The sequence below is a fragment of the Haliotis rufescens genome, unplaced genomic scaffold (assembly GCF_023055435.1).
Source record: "Haliotis rufescens isolate VD_foot unplaced genomic scaffold, xgHalRufe1.0.p SCAF_41, whole genome shotgun sequence".
NCBI lineage: Eukaryota > Metazoa > Mollusca > Gastropoda > Lepetellida > Haliotidae > Haliotis > Haliotis rufescens.
This window is the reverse complement of record NW_025964124.1, coordinates 1,024,716-1,043,852: the sequence shown is the minus strand read 5'-3', so window position 1 is coordinate 1,043,852 and position 19,137 is coordinate 1,024,716. Positions and strand designations below refer to the sequence as shown.

The window sequence follows — 19,137 nt, the reverse complement described above, 5'->3', positions numbered from 1 at the left end:
GAACATGCTAGGACATTGACGGGACATGCTAGGACATTGACAAAACATGCTTGGACATTGACGGAACATGCTAGGACATTGACAAAACATTCTAGGACATTGACAAAACATGCTTGGACATTGATCGGACATGCTAGGACATTGACGGAACATGCTAGGACATTGACAAAACGTTCTAGGACATTGACAAAACATGCTTGGACATTGATGGGACGTGCTAGGACATTGACAAAACATGATTGGACATTGACGGGACTTGCTTGGACTGTGACGGAACATGCTAGGACATTGACGTGACAGACCGCCTCCGTGGTCTAGTGGCAGAGTGTCTGCCTAGAGAGCGGAAGGTCCAGGCTCGATCATTGGCGGGACATGCTAGAACATTAACAGAACATGCTAGAACATTGACGTGACAGACCGCCTCCGTGGTCTAGTGGTAGAGTGTCTGCCAGGAGAGCGGAAGGTCTGTGGCTCGATCCCCGGCCGCGTCATACCAAAAGACGTTTAAAGATGGTACTTGTTGTTACCCTGTCTGGCGCTCGGCATTAAGGGGCTAAAACAACGACTGATCGGCTCGGAGTCTGTATTCTGTGCTAGCACTATAGATCGGCATCGGTCCGGACCAATTCCAGCAGCCACACACAGGAGATTGCAAGTTTGCCATATCAGTGCAATAATCTTGGCCGCAACGTTACACCCAATTTCACCCACCTCACCTTGACGGGACATTTCAGTATATTGACATAGGTTGCTGGGGACCTATTATAACCCAGCATCCAGATGGCGAGTCAGGCATATGTTGATTGGGATCTATTCCAATCCGGAATACCTTGATAGGGATATATTCTAACCAGACCTGTGAAGATGTGGGTAGAGAATGGGTCTTCAGCATTCAGATTGTGTGGTCCAAACTCCATTATTTACAGACCGTCGTCATGTAGCTGGCAAATTGCTGAGTGCGGCGTGAAACAACATACAAACAAACAAATATATTCTAACAAAGAATCCCTACGAGGAGACCTCTAACCTGGAATCCTCACAGGGAGACAAGCATAGGTTAGTGGGGGACCTATTCTTACCCCGAATCCCCACGGGGAGACCAGCATAGGTTAGTGGGGGACCTATTCTAACCCCGAATCCCCACGGGGAGACAAGCATAGGTTAGTGGGGGACCTATTCTAACCCCGAATCCCCACGGGGAGACAAGCATAGGTTAGTGGGGGACCTATTCTAACCACGAATCCTCACAGGGAGACAATCATAGTTCGTTCTACCGACGGGTTCAGTCAACATGAATGAAAACACTTTGCCGTTTATAAAGCTTATTTAATGTCCATCCGTGCAGGTACATCTGACTACAGCGCCCCTTGGACGTTTGGGTGTTGGTGGTGCAGATGGCCTGAAATACAAAGTGTTTGTTTGGTTGCTTGTTTGTTGGTTACCGCCACACTCGGCAATACTCCAGCGGCTTTAAATAATCGAGTCTGGACCAGACAAACCAGTAATTGCATGCAATAGGGACACGATGACATGCATCTACCAAGTCAGAGAGCCTGACAACCCGATCCCGTTTGTCGCCTCTTACGACAAGTATAATTGCCTTTCACGGCAAAGCATGTGTTGCTGAATACCCATTCTACCCCGCATCTTCACGGTTCAACAGTGAGAAATACGATTTGGTTTGTTTGTTTGTTGTTTAACGCCGCACTTAGCAATATTCCAGCTATATGACGGCGGTCTGTAAATAATCGAGTCTGGACCAGACAATCCAGTGATTAATGTCATGAGCATCGATCCGCCCAATTTGGGTGTTGCACTCGTGCTGGGTTCGACTGCTTCTGCTACTGCTACTGCTACTGATACTGCCACTACTACTTCTATTATTACCAATCGGGTGGTCCGGCTAGCTGACTTGGTTGATGCATGTCATCGATCCCAATTGCTCATGATATCAATCACTGGATTGTCTGGTCCAGACTCGATTATTTACAGACCGCTGTCATATAGCTGGAACTTTGCCGAGTGTCGCGTTAAACAACAAAAACAACAGCAACAACAACAAATATCTACAAATACTGGAACCGTGACCTCAAGACGTGTGAACTATGATTGTAAGGACTCACTGTTACAGGCGCATGTGCCGTTTACACAGGACTTCCTGTGTGGGTGGTCTGGGAAGCAGTCGAGGTTGTGGCACTCATGGTCTGCCGTACATGTGGCGGGAACATACGTGTGGTTGACTAGAACACATGAAACAGACCGTTAGGCTGACTGAAATCCCCAGCATGTGCTCAACGTATCATAGTCTTCCTTGAGTGTTTGTTATATGTTCCACCCGTGAAGATCCGGGGTAGAACAGGTCTTCAGCAATCCATGCTTGCTGTAAAAAGTGACTATACGTTCACATTTAATAATAGTCCAATTGTATTGTATCTTTTCCACACTGGGTAGCGTGAGGAGGGAGGTGTAAGCAGTGGGAGGATAGGATCTTCACGTGTGATTGAGCTGAATGACATGCGTGTGATTGAGCTGAATGCGATGATTGAGTTGTAAATGAGTGACCTGTATGTAACAGACACACATGTGATTGAGCTGTGTGTGTTTCAGCTGTATGTGGCTGACATACATGTGATTGTGCTGTATGTGGCTGACATACGTGTGATTGTGCTGTATGTGGCTGACATACATGTGATTGTGCTGTATGTGTTTGACATACGTGTGATTGTGCTGTATGTGGCTGACATACGTGTGATTGTGCTGTATGTGTTTGACATACGTGTGATTGTGCTTTATGTGGCTGACATACGTGTGATTGTGCTTTATGTGGCTGACATACGTGTGATTGTGCTGTATTCGGCTGACATACGTGTGATTGTGCTGTATTCGGCTGACATACATTTGATTGAGCTGTATGTGGCTGACATACTTGTGATTGTGCTGTATGTGGCTGACATACTTGTGATTGTGCTGTATGTGTTTGACATACTTGTGATTGTGCTGTATGTGGCTGACATACTTGTGATTGTGCTGTATGTGGCTGACATACGTGTGATTGTGCTGTATGTGGCTGACATACGTGTGATTGTGCTGTATGTGTTTGACATACGTGTGATTGTGCTTTATGTGGCTGACATACGTGTGATTGTGCTTTATGTGGCTGACATACGTGTGATTGTGCTGTATTCGGCTGACATACGTGTGATTGTGCTGTATTCGGCTGACATACATTTGATTGAGCTGTATGTGGCTGACATACTTGTGATTGTGCTGTATGTGGCTGACATACTTGTGATTGTGCTGTATGTGGCTGACATACGTGTGATTGTGCTGTATGTGGCTGACATACGTGTGATTGTGCTGTATGTGGCTGACATACTTGTGATTGTGCTGTATGTGGCTGACATACATGTGATTGTGCTGTATGTGGCTGACATACGTGTGATTGAGCTGTATGTGGCTGACATACTTGTGATTGTGCTGTATGTGGCTGACATACGTGTGATTGTGCTGTATGTGGCTGACATACTTGTGATTGTGCTGTATGTGGCTGACATACATGTGATTGTGCTGTATGTGGCTGACATACATGTGATTGAGCTGTATGTGGCTGACATACTTGTGATTGTGCTGTATGTGGCTGACATACTTGTGATTGTGCTGTATGTGGCTGACATACGTGTGATTGTGCTGTATGTGGCTGACATACGTGTGATTGTGCTGTATGTGGCTGACATACATGTGATTGTGCTGTATGTGGCTGACATACGTGTGATTGTGCTGTATTCGGCTGACATACATGTGATTGTGCTGTATGTGGCTGACATACATGTGATTGTGCTGTATTCGGCTGACATACTTGTGATTGAGCTGTGTGTGTTTGAGCTGTATGTGGCTGACATACATGTGATTGTGCTGTATGTGGCTGACATACATGTGATTGTGCTGTATGTGGCTGACATACATGTGATTGTGCTGTATGTGGCTGACATACGTGTGATTGTGCTGTATGTGGCTGACATACGTGTGATTGTGCTGTATGTGGCTGACATACGTGTGATTGTGCTGTATGTGTTTGACATACGTGTGATTGTGCTGTATGTGGCTGACATACGTGTGATTGTGCTGTATGTGGCTGACATACTTGTGATTGAGCTGTGTGTGTTTGAGCTGTATGTGGCTGACATACATGTGATTGAGCTGTGTGTGTTTGAGCTGTATGTGGCTGACATACTTGTGATTGAGCTGTGTGTGTTTGAGCTGTATGTGTTTGACATACGTGTGATTGTGCTGTATGTGGCTGACATACTTGTGATTGTGCTGTATGTGGCTGACATACGTGTGATTGTGCTGTATGTGGCTGACATACGTGTGATTGAGCTGTATGTGGCTGACATACGTGTGATTGTGCTGTATGTGGCTGACATACGTGTGATTGAGCTGTATGTGTTTGACATACGTGTGATTGTGCTGTATGTGGCTGACATACTTGTGATTGTGCTGTATGTGGCTGACATACTTGTGATTGTGCTGTATGTGGCTGACATACGTGTGATTGTGCTGTATGTGGCTGACATACTTGTGATTGTGCTGTATGTGGCTGACATACGTGTGATTGTGCTGTATGTGGCTGACATACTTGTGATTGTGCTGTATGTGGCTGACATACGTGTGATTGTGCTGTATGTGGCTGACATACGTGTGATTGTGCTGTATGTGGCTGACATACATGTGATTGTGCTGTATGTGGCTGACATACGTGTGATTGTGCTGTATGTGGCTGACATACTTGTGATTGTGCTGTATGTGGCTGACATACTTGTGATTGTGCTGTATGTGGCTGACATACATGTGATTGTGCTGTATGTGGCTGACATACGTGTGATTGTGCTGTATGTGGCTGACATACTTGTGATTGTGCTGTATGTGGCTGACATACATGTGATTGTGCTGTATTCGGCTGACATACGTGTGATTGAGCTGTGTGTGTTTGAGCTGTATGTGGCTGACATACATGTGATTGTGCTGTATGTGGCTGACATACATGTGATTGAGCTGTATGTGGCTGACATACGTGTGATTGTGCTGTATGTGGCTGACATACGTGTGATTGTGCTGTATGTGGCTGACATACGTGTGATTGTGCTGTATGTGGCTGACATACGTGTGATTGTGCTGTATGTGGCTGACATACGTGTGATTGTGCTGTATTCTGCTGACATACTTGTGTTTGAGCTGTATGTGGCTGACATACGTGTGATTGTGCTGTATGTGGCTGACATACGTGTGATTGTGCTGTATGTGGCTGACATACATGTGATTGTGCTGTATGTGGCTGACATACGTGTGATTGTGCTGTATGTGGCTGACATACGTGTGATTGTGCTGTATGTGGCTGACATACGTGTGATTGTGCTGTATGTGGCTGACATACATGTGATTGTGCTGTATGTGGCTGACATACTTGTGATTGTGCTGTATGTGGCTGACATACGTGTGATTGTGCTGTATGTGGCTGACATACGTGTGATTGTGCTGTATGTGGCTGACATACGTGTGATTGTGCTGTATGTGGCTGACATACTTGTGATTGTGCTTTATGTGGCTGACATGTGATTGTGCTGTATGTGGCTGACATACTTGTGATTGTGCTGTATGTGGCTGACATACTTGTGATTGTGCTGTGTGTGTTTGAGCTGTATGTGGCTGACATACTTGTGATTGTGCTGTATGTGGCTGACATACGTGTGATTGTGCTGTATGTGGCTGACATACGTGTGATTGTGCTGTATGTGGCTGACATACGTGTGATTGTGCTGTATGTGGCTGACATACGTGTGATTGTGCTTTATGTGGCTGACATGTGATTGTGCTGTATGTGGCTGACATACTTGTGATTGTGCTGTATGTGGCTGACATACGTGTGATTGTGCTGTGTGTGTTTGAGCTGTATGTGGCTGACATACGTGTGATTGTGCTGTATGTGGCTGACATACGTGTGATTGTGCTGTATGTGGCTGACATACGTGTGATTGTGCTGTATGTGGCTGACATACTTGTGATTGTGCTGTATGTGGCTGACATACTTGTGATTGTGCTGTATGTGGCTGACATACGTGTGATTGAGCTGTATGTGGCTGACATACTTGTGATTGTGCTGTATGTGGCTGACATACGTGTGATTGTGCTTTATGTGGCTGACATACGTGTGATTGTGCTGTGTGTGTTTGAGCTGTATGTGGCTGACATACGTGTGATTGTGCTGTATGTGGCTGACATACGTGTGATTGTGCTGTATGTGGCTGACATACGTGTGATTGTGCTGTATGTGGCTGACATACATGTGATTGTGCTGTATGTGGCTGACATACGTGTGATTGAGCTGTATGTGGCTGACATACTTGTGATTGTGCTGTATGTGGCTGACATACTTGTGATTGTGCTTTATGTGGCTGACATACGTGTGATTGTGCTGTATGTGGCTGACATACTTGTGATTGTGCTGTATGTGGCTGACATACTTGTGATTGTGCTGTATGTGGCTGACATACTTGTGATTGTGCTGTATGTGGCTGACATACGTGTGATTGTGCTGTATGTGGCTGACATACGTGTGATTGAGCTGTATGTGGCTGACATACTTGTGATTGTGCTGTATGTGGCTGACATACTTGTGATTGTGCTGTATGTGGCTGACATACGTGTGATTGTGCTGTATGTGGCTGACATACATGTGATTGTGCTGTATGTGGCTGACATACGTGTGATTGTGCTGTATTCGGCTGACATACGTGTGATTGTGCTGTATGTGGCTGACATACTTGTGATTGTGCTGTATGTGGCTGACATACTTGTGATTGCGCTGTATGTGGCTGACATACTTGTGATTGTGCTGTATGTGGCTGACATACGTGTGATTGTGCTGTATTCGGCTGACATACGTGTGATTGTGCTGTATGTGGCTGACATACTTGTGATTGTGCTGTATGTGGCTGACATACTTGTGATTGCGCTGTATGTGGCTGACATACTTGTGATTGTGCTGTATGTGGCTGACATACTTGTGATTGTGCTGTATGTGGCTGACATACATGTGATTGTGCTGTATGTGGCTGACATACTTGTGATTGTGCTGTATGTGGCTGACATACTTGTGATTGTGCTGTATGTGGCTGACATACGTGTGATTGTGCTGTATGTGTTTGACATACGTGTGATTGAGCTGTATGTGGCTGACATACTTGTGATTGTGCTGTATGTGGCTGACATACGTGTGATTGTGCTGTATGTGGCTGACATACTTGTGATTGAGCTGTATGTGGCTGACATACATGTGATTGTGCTGTATGTGGCTGACATACTTGTGATTGTGCTGTATGTGGCTGACATACTTGTGATTGAGCTGTATGTGGCTGACATACTTGTGATTGAGCTGTATGTGGCTGACATACTTGTGATTGTGCTGTATGTGGCTGACATACTTGTGATTGAGCTGTATGTGGCTGACATACGTGTGATTGTGCTGTATGTGGCTGACATACATGTGATTGTGCTGTATGTGGCTGACATACATGTGATTGTGCTGTATGTGGCTGACATACGTGTGATTGTGCTGTATTCGGCTGACATACGTGTGATTGTGCTGTATGTGGCTGACATACATGTGATTGTGCTGTATGTGGCTGACATACATGTGATTGAGCTGTATTCGGCTGACATACGTGTGATTGTGCTGTATGTGGCTGACATACTTGTGATTGTGCTGTATGTGGCTGACATACTTGTGATTGCGCTGTATGTGGCTGACATACTTGTGATTGTGCTGTATGTGGCTGACATACGTGTGATTGTGCTGTGTGTGTTTGAGCTGTATGTGGCTGACATACATGTGATTGAGCTGTGTGTGATTGTGCTGTATGTGGCTGACATACTTGTGATTGAGCTGTATGTGGCTGACATACGTGTGATTGAGCTGTGTGTGATTGTGCTGTATGTGGCTGACATACATGTGATTGAGCTGTGTGTGTTTGAGCTGTATGTGGCTGACATACTTGTGATTGTGCTGTATGTGGCTGACATACTTGTGATTGTGCTGTGTGTGTTTGAGCTGTATGTGGCTGACATACATGTGATTGAGCTGTGTGTGATTGTGCTGTATGTGGCTGACATACTTGTGATTGAGCTGTATGTGGCTGACATACATGTGATTGAGCTGTGTGTGATTGTGCTGTATGTGGCTGACATACGTGTGATTGTGCTGTATGTGGCTGACATACGTGTGATTGAGCTGTGTGTGTTTGAGCTGTATGTGGCTGACATACTTGTGATTGTGCTGTATGTGGCTGACATACGTGTGATTGTGCTGTATGTGGCTGACATACATGTGATTGTGCTGTATGTGGCTGACATACTTGTGATTGTGCTGTATGTGGCTGACATACTTGTGATTGAGCTGTATGTGGCTGACATACTTGTGATTGAGCTGTATGTGGCTGACATACTTGTGATTGTGCTGTATGTGGCTGACATACTTGTGATTGCGCTGTATGTGGCTGACATACTTGTGATTGTGCTGTATGTGGCTGACATACGTGTGATTGTGCTGTATTCGGCTGACATACGTGTGATTGTGCTGTATGTGGCTGACATACTTGTGATTGTGCTGTATGTGGCTGACATACTTGTGATTGCGCTGTATGTGGCTGACATACTTGTGATTGTGCTGTATGTGGCTGACATACTTGTGATTGTGCTGTATGTGGCTGACATACGTGTGATTGTGCTGTATGTGGCTGACATACTTGTGATTGTGCTGTATGTGGCTGACATACTTGTGATTGTGCTGTATGTGGCTGACATACGTGTGATTGTGCTGTATGTGTTTGACATACGTGTGATTGAGCTGTATGTGGCTGACATACTTGTGATTGTGCTGTATGTGGCTGACATACGTGTGATTGTGCTGTATGTGGCTGACATACTTGTGATTGAGCTGTATGTGGCTGACATACATGTGATTGTGCTGTATGTGGCTGACATACTTGTGATTGTGCTGTATGTGGCTGACATACTTGTGATTGAGCTGTATGTGGCTGACATACTTGTGATTGAGCTGTATGTGGCTGACATACTTGTGATTGTGCTGTATGTGGCTGACATACTTGTGATTGAGCTGTATGTGGCTGACATACGTGTGATTGTGCTGTATGTGGCTGACATACATGTGATTGTGCTGTATGTGGCTGACATACATGTGATTGTGCTGTATGTGGCTGACATACGTGTGATTGTGCTGTATTCGGCTGACATACGTGTGATTGTGCTGTATGTGGCTGACATACATGTGATTGTGCTGTATGTGGCTGACATACATGTGATTGAGCTGTATTCGGCTGACATACGTGTGATTGTGCTGTATGTGGCTGACATACTTGTGATTGTGCTGTATGTGGCTGACATACTTGTGATTGCGCTGTATGTGGCTGACATACTTGTGATTGTGCTGTATGTGGCTGACATACGTGTGATTGTGCTGTGTGTGTTTGAGCTGTATGTGGCTGACATACATGTGATTGAGCTGTGTGTGATTGTGCTGTATGTGGCTGACATACTTGTGATTGAGCTGTATGTGGCTGACATACGTGTGATTGAGCTGTGTGTGATTGTGCTGTATGTGGCTGACATACATGTGATTGAGCTGTGTGTGTTTGAGCTGTATGTGGCTGACATACTTGTGATTGTGCTGTATGTGGCTGACATACTTGTGATTGTGCTGTGTGTGTTTGAGCTGTATGTGGCTGACATACATGTGATTGAGCTGTGTGTGATTGTGCTGTATGTGGCTGACATACTTGTGATTGAGCTGTATGTGGCTGACATACATGTGATTGAGCTGTGTGTGATTGTGCTGTATGTGGCTGACATACGTGTGATTGTGCTGTATGTGGCTGACATACGTGTGATTGAGCTGTGTGTGTTTGAGCTGTATGTGGCTGACATACTTGTGATTGTGCTGTATGTGGCTGACATACGTGTGATTGTGCTGTATGTGGCTGACATACATGTGATTGTGCTGTATGTGGCTGACATACGTGTGATTGACATGTATGTATCTGACATACATACGGTTGACCTACAAATGATTGACCTACGTTTGATTGACCTACCTTTACAAACGCAGGTATTAAAGTCGGAGCACATGACGGACATTTCCCTTCCGCACACCATGCCGTAGCAGTCGTCGAAGGACGTACACGTCATTAGAGCTCCCCCCACGTACCAGCAACCTGTAACACACGGGGTGTACACGTCAGTAGAACTCCTCCCACACACCCTCCAACACACGGGGTGTAAACGTCAGTAGAACTCCTCCCACACACCCTCCAACACACGGGATGTACACGTCAGTAGAACTCCTCCCACACACCCTCCAACACACGGGATGTACGCGTCAGTAGAACTCCCCCCACACACCCTCCAACACACGGGGTGTACGCGTCAGTAGAACTCCCCCCACACACCCTCCAACACACGGGGTGTACACGTCAGTAGAACTCCTCCCACACACCCTCCAACACACGGGGTGTACACGTCAGTAGAACTCCCCCCATGTACCCTGTAACACACGGGGTGTACACATCAGTAGAACTCCTCCCACACACCCTCCAACACACGGGGTGTACACGTCAGTAGAACTCCCCCTACGTACCCTGTAACACACGGAGTGTACACGTCAGTAGAACTCCTCCCACACATCCTCCAACACACCGGGTGTACACGTCAGTAGAACTCCCCCCATGTACCCTGTAACACACGGGGTCGACACGTCAGTAGAACTCCTCCCACACACCCTCCAACACACGGGGTGTACGCGTCAGTAGAACTCCCCCCACACACCCTGCAACACACGGGGTGAACACGTCAGTAGAACTCCCCCCACACACCCTCCAACACACGGGGTGTACACGTCAGTAGAACTCCCCCCACACACCCTCCAACACACGGGGTGTACACGTCAGTAGAACTCCTCCCACACACCCTCCAACACACGGGGTGTACGCGTCAGAAGAACTCCTCCCACGTACCCTGTAACACACGGGGTGTACGCGTCAGTAGAACTCTTCCCACACACCCTCCAACACACGGGGTGTACACGTCAGTAGAACTCCCCCCATGTACCCTGTAACACACGGGGTGTACACGTCAGTAGAACTCCTCCCACACACCCTCCAACACACGGGGTGTACACGTCAGTAGAACTCCCCCCACACACCCTGCAACACACGGGGTGTACACGTCAGTAGAACTCCCCCCACGTACCCTGTAACACACGGGGTGTACACGTCAGTAGAACTCCTCCCACACACCCTCCAACACACGGGGTGTACACGTCAGTAGAACTCCCCCCACACACCCTGCAACACACGGGGTGTACACGTCAGTAGAACTCCCCCCACGTACCCTGTAACACACGGGGTGTACACGTCAGTAGAACTCCTCCCTACGTACCCTGTAACACACGGGGTGTACACGTCAGTAGAGCTCCTCCCACACACCCTCCAACACACGGGGTGTACGCGTCAGTAGAACTCCCCCCACACACCCTCCAACACACGGGGTGTACACGTCAGTAGAACTCCCCCCACGTACCCTCCAACACACGGGGTGTACACGTCAGTAGAACTCCTCCCACACACCCTCCCACACACGGGGTGTACACGTCAGTAGAACTCCCCCCACACACCCTCCAACACACGGGGTGTACACGTCAGTAGAACTCCTCCAACACACCCTCCCACACACGGGGTGTACACGTCAGTAGAACTCCCCCCATGTACCCTGTAACACACGGGGTGTACACGTCAGTAGAACTCCCCCCATGTACCCTGTAACACACAGGGTGTACACGTCAGTAGAACTCCTCCAACACACCCTCCCACACACGGGGTGTACACGTCAGTAGAACTCCTCCCACACACCCTCCAACACACGGGGTGTACACGTCAGTAGAACTCCCCCCCCCCCCATGTACCCTGTAACACACAGGGTGTACACGTCAGTGGAACTTCTCACACACACCCTCCCACACACGGGGTGTACACGTCAGTAGAACTCCTCACACACATCCTCCCACACACGGGGTGTACACGTCAGTAGAACTCCCCCCATGTACCCTGTAACACACGGGGTGTACACGTCAGTAGAACTCCCCCCATGTACCCTGTAACACACAGGGTGTACACGTCAGTAGAACTCCTCCAACACACCCTCCCACACACGGGGTGTACACGTCAGTAGAACTCCTCCCACACACCCTCCCACACACGGGGTGTACACGTCAGTAGAACTCCTCCCACACACCCTCCCACACACGGGGTGTACACGTCAGTAGAACTCCTCCCACACACCCTCCATCACACGGGGTGTACACGTCAGTAGAACTCCCCCCACACACCCTGCAACACACAGGGTGTACACGTCAGTAGAACTCCCCCCACACACCCTGCAACACACGGGGTGTACACGTCAGTAGAACTCCCCCCACACACCCTGCAACACACGGGGTGTACACGTCAGTAGAACTCCTCCCACACACCCTCCAACACACGGGGTGTACACGTCAGTAGAACTCCCCCCACACACCCTGCAACACACGGGGTGTACACGTCAGTAGAACTCCCCCCACACACCCTGTAACACACGGGGTGTACACGTCAGTAGAGCTCCCCCCACACACCCTCCCACACACGGGGTGTACACGTCAGTAGAACTCCTCCCACACACCCTCCCACACACGGGGTGTACACGTCAGTAGAACTCCCCCCATGTACCCTGTAACACACAGGGTGTACACGTCAGTAGAACTCCTCCCACACACCCTCCCACACACGGGGTGTACACGTCAGTAGAACTCCTCCCACACACCCTCCAACACACGGGGTGTACACGTCAGTAGAACTCCTCCCACACACCCTCCAACACACAGGGTGTACACGTCAGTAGAACTCCCCCCACACACCCTCCCACACACGGGGTGTACGCGTCAGAAGAACTCCCCCCACGTACCCTGTAACACACGGGATGTACACGTCAGTAGAACTCCCCCCATGTACCCTGTAACACACAGGGTGTACAACATTACTTTGAACTCAACTAGTCATGAAATGTGAAATAATGACATGTTTTGTTTGCATGTTTGTCGTTGGCAATATCAGCTAGAGCTGTTTCACATTCTCCAATATCCAAATGGATCTGTTTCACATTGTCTGGCAATATCAACTAGAGCATTTTTTATGTCAACAAAAGCAGTTTCAGATGTTCATTTCTTAGGTCAAATAATGTTCCCAAATATGGTCACAGAAAACTCAGACACAATCAAGTAGGTTACTGTACTCTGGCCTGATACAAGTATCTTCTTCACACGGATTTACAAAACACTCCTCTGCCATGTGCCGTTCACACGGTTTTATCCTGTAGAAACGTACAGTGTGCTGACACAGTGTGTGGGGCGAATGCTGACACAGTGTCTGGGGCGAATGCTGACACAGTGGGTGGGGCGTGTGCTGACACAGTGTCTGGGGCGTGTGCTGACACAGTGGGTGGGGTGTGTGCTGACACAGTGTGTGGGGCGTGTGCTGACACAGTGGGTGGGGTGTGTGCTGACACAGTGGGTGGGGCGTGTGCTGACACAGTGGGTGGGGCGTGTGCTGACACAGTGTGTGGGGCGTGTGCTGACACAGTGGGGGGGGGGGGCGTGTGCTGACACAGTGGGTGGGGTGTGTGCTGACACAGTGTGTGGGGCGTGTGCTGACACAGTGGGTGGGGCGTGTGCTGACACAGTGGGTGGGGCGTGTGCTGACACAGTGGGTGGGGCGTGTGCTGACACAGTGGGTGGGGTGTGTGCTGACACAGTGGTGGGGCGTGTGCTGACACAGTGTCTGGGGCGTGTGCTGACACAGTGGGTGGGGCGTGTGCTGACACAGTGTGTGGGGCGTGTGCTGACACAGTGGGTGGGGTGTGTGCTGACACAGTGTGTGGGGTGTGTGCTGACACAGTGGGTGGGGTGTGTGCTGACACAGTGGGTGGGGCGTGTGCTGACACAGTGGGTGGGGCGTGTGCTGACACAGTGGGTGGGGCGTGTGCTGACACAGTGGGTGGGGTGTGTGCTGACACAGTGGTGGGGCGTGTGCTGACACAGTGTCTGGGGCGTGTGCTGACACAGTGGGTGGGGCGTGTGCTGACACAGTGTGTGGGGCGTGTGCTGACACAGTGGGTGGGGTGTGTGCTGACACAGTGTGTGGGGTGTGTGCTGACACAGTGGGTGGGGCGTGTGCTGACACAGTGGGTGGGGCGTGTGCTGACACAGTGGGTGGGGCGTGTGCTGACACAGTGGGGGGGGGGGGGGGGCGTGTGCTGACACAGTGGGGGGGGGGGGGGGGGGGGGCGTGTGCTGACACAGTGGGGGGGCGTGTGCTGACACAGTGTGTGGGGCGTGTGCTGACACAGTGGGTGGGGCGTGTGCTGACACAGTGGGTGGGGCGTGTGCTGACACAGTGGGTGGGGCGTGTGCTGACACAGTGTCTGGGGCGTGTGCTGACACAGTGTGTGGGGCGTGTGCTGACACAGTGTGTGGGGCGTGTGCTGACACAGTGTGTGGGGCGTGTGCTGACACAGTGGGTGGGGCGTGTGCTGACACAGTGTGTGGGGCGTGTGCTGACACAGTGTGTGGGGCGTGTGTTGACACAGTGGGTGGGGCGTGTGCTGACACAGTGTGTGGGGCGTGTGCTGACACAGTGTGTGGGGCGTGTGCTGACACAGTGGGGGGGGGGGGCGTGTGCTGACACAGTGGGTGGGGCGTGTGCTGACACAGTGGGTGGGGCGTGTGCTGACACAGTGGGTGGGGCGTGTGCTGACACAGTGGGTGGGGCGTGTGCTGACACAGTGGGTGGGGCGTGTGCTGACACAGTGGGTGGGGCGTGTGCTGACACAGTGGGTGGGGCGTGTGCTGACACAGTGGGTGGGGCGTGTGCTGACACAGTGGGTGGGGCGTGTGCTGACACAGTGGGTGGGGCGTGTGCTGACACAGTGGGTGGGGCGTGTGCTGACACAGTGGGTGGGGCGTGTGCTGACACAGTGGGTGGGGCGTGTGCTGACACAGTGGGTGGGGCGTGTGCTGACACAGTGGGTGGGGCGTGTGCTGACACAGTGGGTGGGGCGTGTGCTGACACAGTGGGTGGGGCGTGTGCTGACACAGTGGGTGGGGCGTGTGCTGACACAGTGGGTGGGGCGTGTGCTGACACAGTGGTGGGGCGTGTGCTGACACAGTGGGTGGGGCGTGTGCTGACACAGTGGGTGGGGCGTGTGCTGACACAGTGGGTGGGGCGTGTGCTGACACAGTGGGTGGGGCGTGTGCTGACACAGTGGTGGGGCGTGTGCTGACACAGTGGGTGGGGCGTGTGCTGACACAGTGTCTGGGGCGTGTGCTGACACAGTGGGGGGTGTGTGTGCTGACACAGTGTCTGGGGCGTGTGCTGACACAGTGGGGGGTGTGTGCTGACACAGTGGGTGGGGTGTGTGCTGACACAGTGGGTGGGGCGTGTGCTGACACAGTGGGGGGTGTGTGTGCTGACACAGTGGGGGGGGCGTGTGCTGACACAGTGGGTGGGGTGTGTGCTGACACAGTGGGGGGGGGGGGGGGGGCGTGTGCTGACACAGTGGGGGGTGTGTGTGCTGACACAGTGGGTGGGGCGTGTTCTGACACAGTGGCTGGGGCATGAGGAGTGCATTTCAAGAGAAGGGCAGTTCTTGGTGCGGACGTGACGGAACACCTTAGGATTGCAAATGGAGTTTAAAACAAAACACACTGAGAGAAGAATAGAAGGACAACAAAACGCATGCGCGTGTTTGTGTATCTGTGTTTGCTTGGTTATCTGTGTCTGCGTCTCAGTGTGTGTGTGCGTGTGCGCGCGCGCGTGTCTGTCTGTGTGTGTGTGTGCGTGTCTGTGTGTTTGCGCGTGTGTGTCTGTGTCTGCGTTTGTGTGTCTGTGTGTCTGTGTGTGTGTGTCTGTGCGTGTGTGTGTATGTGTCTGTGTGTGTCTATGCGTGTGTGTGTGTGTGTGTGTGTGTGTGTGTGTGCGTGTGTCTGCGCGTGTGTCTGTGTCTGCGTGTGTGTGTGTCGTGTGTGTGTGTGTGTGTGTGTGTGTGTGTGTGTGTGTCTGTGTCTGTGTCTGTGTCTGTGTGTGTGTGTGTGTGTGTGTGTCCCGATAGTAAACTGTGCCGTCCTCTATATATTCCATACAGGGATGTCCATTGTGCAGAGTTGTGTCCCTAAGGAGTACCAGGATCCGATGTAAGCACCATACTCATTCTTTCGGCTTTAACCAAAGTTTCACATCTACAGCAAGCGTCACTAATGACCTTCATCACAACACAAGCTGACACGGCGAGATATTAGCGTGTTCTCACAGGTGTCAGTAATAAGTAGCGTGGGTATATAACGGAAATACTGCTCACGAAAAAAAATCTGTTTCCATGGCAACAACTTTGATTTTGACTGTTCATATTGGTGTGTACCTGACACAGAGTTTTGAATCCCAATTCCATGGTACTATCAAACTCACTCACTCACTCTACACCGACCCGTGAAGATCCGGGGTAGAATAGGTCTTCAGCAACCCATGCTTGTCGTTAAAGGCTCTACTTGTAAGAGGCGACAAACGGGATCGGGTGGTCAGACTCGCTGACCTGGTTAATGCATGTCATCGTATCCAAACTGCCTGGATCGATGCTCATGATGTCAATCACTGGATTGTCTGGTCCAGACTCGATAACTTACAGACCACCGTCATATAGCTGGAATATTGCCGAGTGCGGCGTTAAACAAAAAAAACACACACAGCGTAATATGTCATTACATACCCAGAATCACCGCTAGAGCTCCTACGGGAACAGCTAACCTGTGCATGTTCAATGTTCCGTCTGATCCAGTCTGGCCCACTGCTGTAGCCAGCCCGCGATAGAGAGCTAGATAAGGTCAACTCTGCAGTTCACCGACTGGCGTCACTAGGATGCGATAAGTAGAGAGATAAGGCAAAATGCTATGTGTATTAAAGTAAACTGCTTGAAAAGATCTGTCTGTTTTATAACTGTGTTAAGGAGTTTCATGTACAAATATTGACAAACATCTGAAAATTGACCATGTGATGATCATGATAGAACTAATATCAGAAGCTCTGCCCAAGTAATGTCCACTAAGCCTGCACATACGACGACCCGTTAGGTCAGCCACCTAGTCCTGACAGTCTGTTGTACAAAAAGATAATAAAGGTCCTCATGCTGGCAGTAAGACTGTTGTGTCCCGCCGCCGTCACGCGGGGTGTAAGGGGGCGATTATATACTTTTGAAAGTAGGGAATCATGAAATATATATGTTGATACATGGTATGAGAACAAAGATAGGTGTTGGTGACAAACATCCCATGCAAAAACGCTTATGCCTGTAAGACAGAAAACCAAACCAGAGTTTTGCAGGTACCAACTAACCCAAACATGTTGACGACCGACCCAGAACAGGGCGTCCCAGGTCAACGACAAGAGTACATCGTTGACTGATCCAAAACCAGGCTCCACGAATCAAATTGCTGCAAACTCTCATCAGGCTACTGGAGTGTGGGTAACAGGTCATGAGACAGGAAATGCACCTCATCCTAATGCGCTGTATTATTATTATTATTATTATTAGTTACAGATTAAATTAAAAAATGCAGCAAAGAGTGTTTGGGTGATCCTGGCAGTCATGCTGGTTAGGCTCATCATCAGCTCAAGGCCCTTGCCCCCTCTACACGCAGCCCAGACAGCGAATGGGACTTCTCCCAGGAAGTGCTGCCTAGTCAAACCCACCCAGAACTTTTCTGAGAATGTGAAGACTCCCCAACACTGCAGCCTTCTGCATTACCCAGATTGTCAGAAGGGCTGTATTCCTGGTAGCAAACCCGGGTACTCTCCCAATGTCAGTCAAAAGATTGGAAGGTACCAAACCTAAGGCACCGAGAACAATGGGGAGTCGGACAACTTGGTACTTGGGATGCAAGCGTGACATTTCGAAAGTGAGGTCCGCATATTTGCCATGTTTTTCCTCAATCTTGTCAATCACATTAGTGTAAAAGGGGACAGAAAATTCAATGATACAAATGATTTCATTGGATTTATCAAAAAGGACAAGATCAGGTTTGTTGGCCTGGATATGTCTAAGGCTGTAAAGGGGCCTATTCAAAAGATGATGAAGATGAAGAGGATGATGAAGATGATGATGATGAAGATAAAAAAAGATGATGATGATGATAATGATGATGAAGATGAAGATGATGATGATGATGATGATAATGATGATGAAGATGATGATGATGATGATGATTAAACGATGTCATCGAAGGAAGTTACAGCTAGAGTAGTTAACCGTTCATCCTGATACCCAAGCCTGACAACACCTTCCCCTCTCGTACCAATTCAGGCCTCCAAGGAACAGCGAGTGAGTGAGTGAATGGGTAGGGTTTTACACCGCTTGTAGCAATATTCCAGCAATATCACGGCCGGGGACACCAGAAATGAGCTTCACACATTGTACCCATGTGGGCAATCGAACCCGGGTCTTTGGCGTGACGAGCGAACGATCCACTGGACTACCCCACCGCCCCTACAGGGAACAGAGACTCACGTCAGTAACAGTATCCGTCATTCAATTGAGTGGGACAATTAATCTGAACAGGATCTGTTCCTTTTTGAGCAACTGTCACTGGCAATATGTACCGTATATTTGACCAAAGTTGAAATTTGCCCACCCCATGTGTTCTCAGGCCCCATAGTCAATCAAGGTCAGGCAAGGTCAGGCAATGTCAACCAAGGTCAGGCAAGGTCAGGCAATGTCAGGCAATGTCAGACCCAACTGTAAAAAAAAATTGTGGAAGCTTTTGCATATTTCCGAGATGTGACCAATAAATAACAACATATAAGCTGGGTACGTCTGCTTATTTCTGAACATTTTGTGAAACATATCAAATGAAGTCATCCATCTGATTTAAAAAAACACACCACAGCATTTATACTCGCAATTATTGATGAGGTGGAGGTTACCTTGCAAGCCGTT

The 19,137-nt window shown here is 49.4% G+C and overlaps 1 protein-coding gene across 1 annotated transcript; it reads right to left on the bottom strand.

Moving 5' to 3' along the window:
- Nucleotides 1–1,311: 1,311 nt before the first annotated feature.
- Nucleotides 1,312–17,049, bottom strand: LOC125372521. The gene is made up of 4 exons (XM_048382828.1): nucleotides 16,915–17,049; nucleotides 10,164–10,283; nucleotides 2,124–2,240; nucleotides 1,312–1,399 (listed from the first exon to the last, which is right to left on the bottom strand). The coding sequence occupies exons 1-4, from the start codon at nucleotides 16,958–16,960 to the stop codon at nucleotides 1,356–1,358; spliced, it is 327 nt and encodes a 108-aa protein (XP_048238785.1). The 5' UTR covers nucleotides 16,961–17,049; the 3' UTR covers nucleotides 1,312–1,355.
- Nucleotides 17,050–19,137: the final 2,088 nt, after the last annotated feature.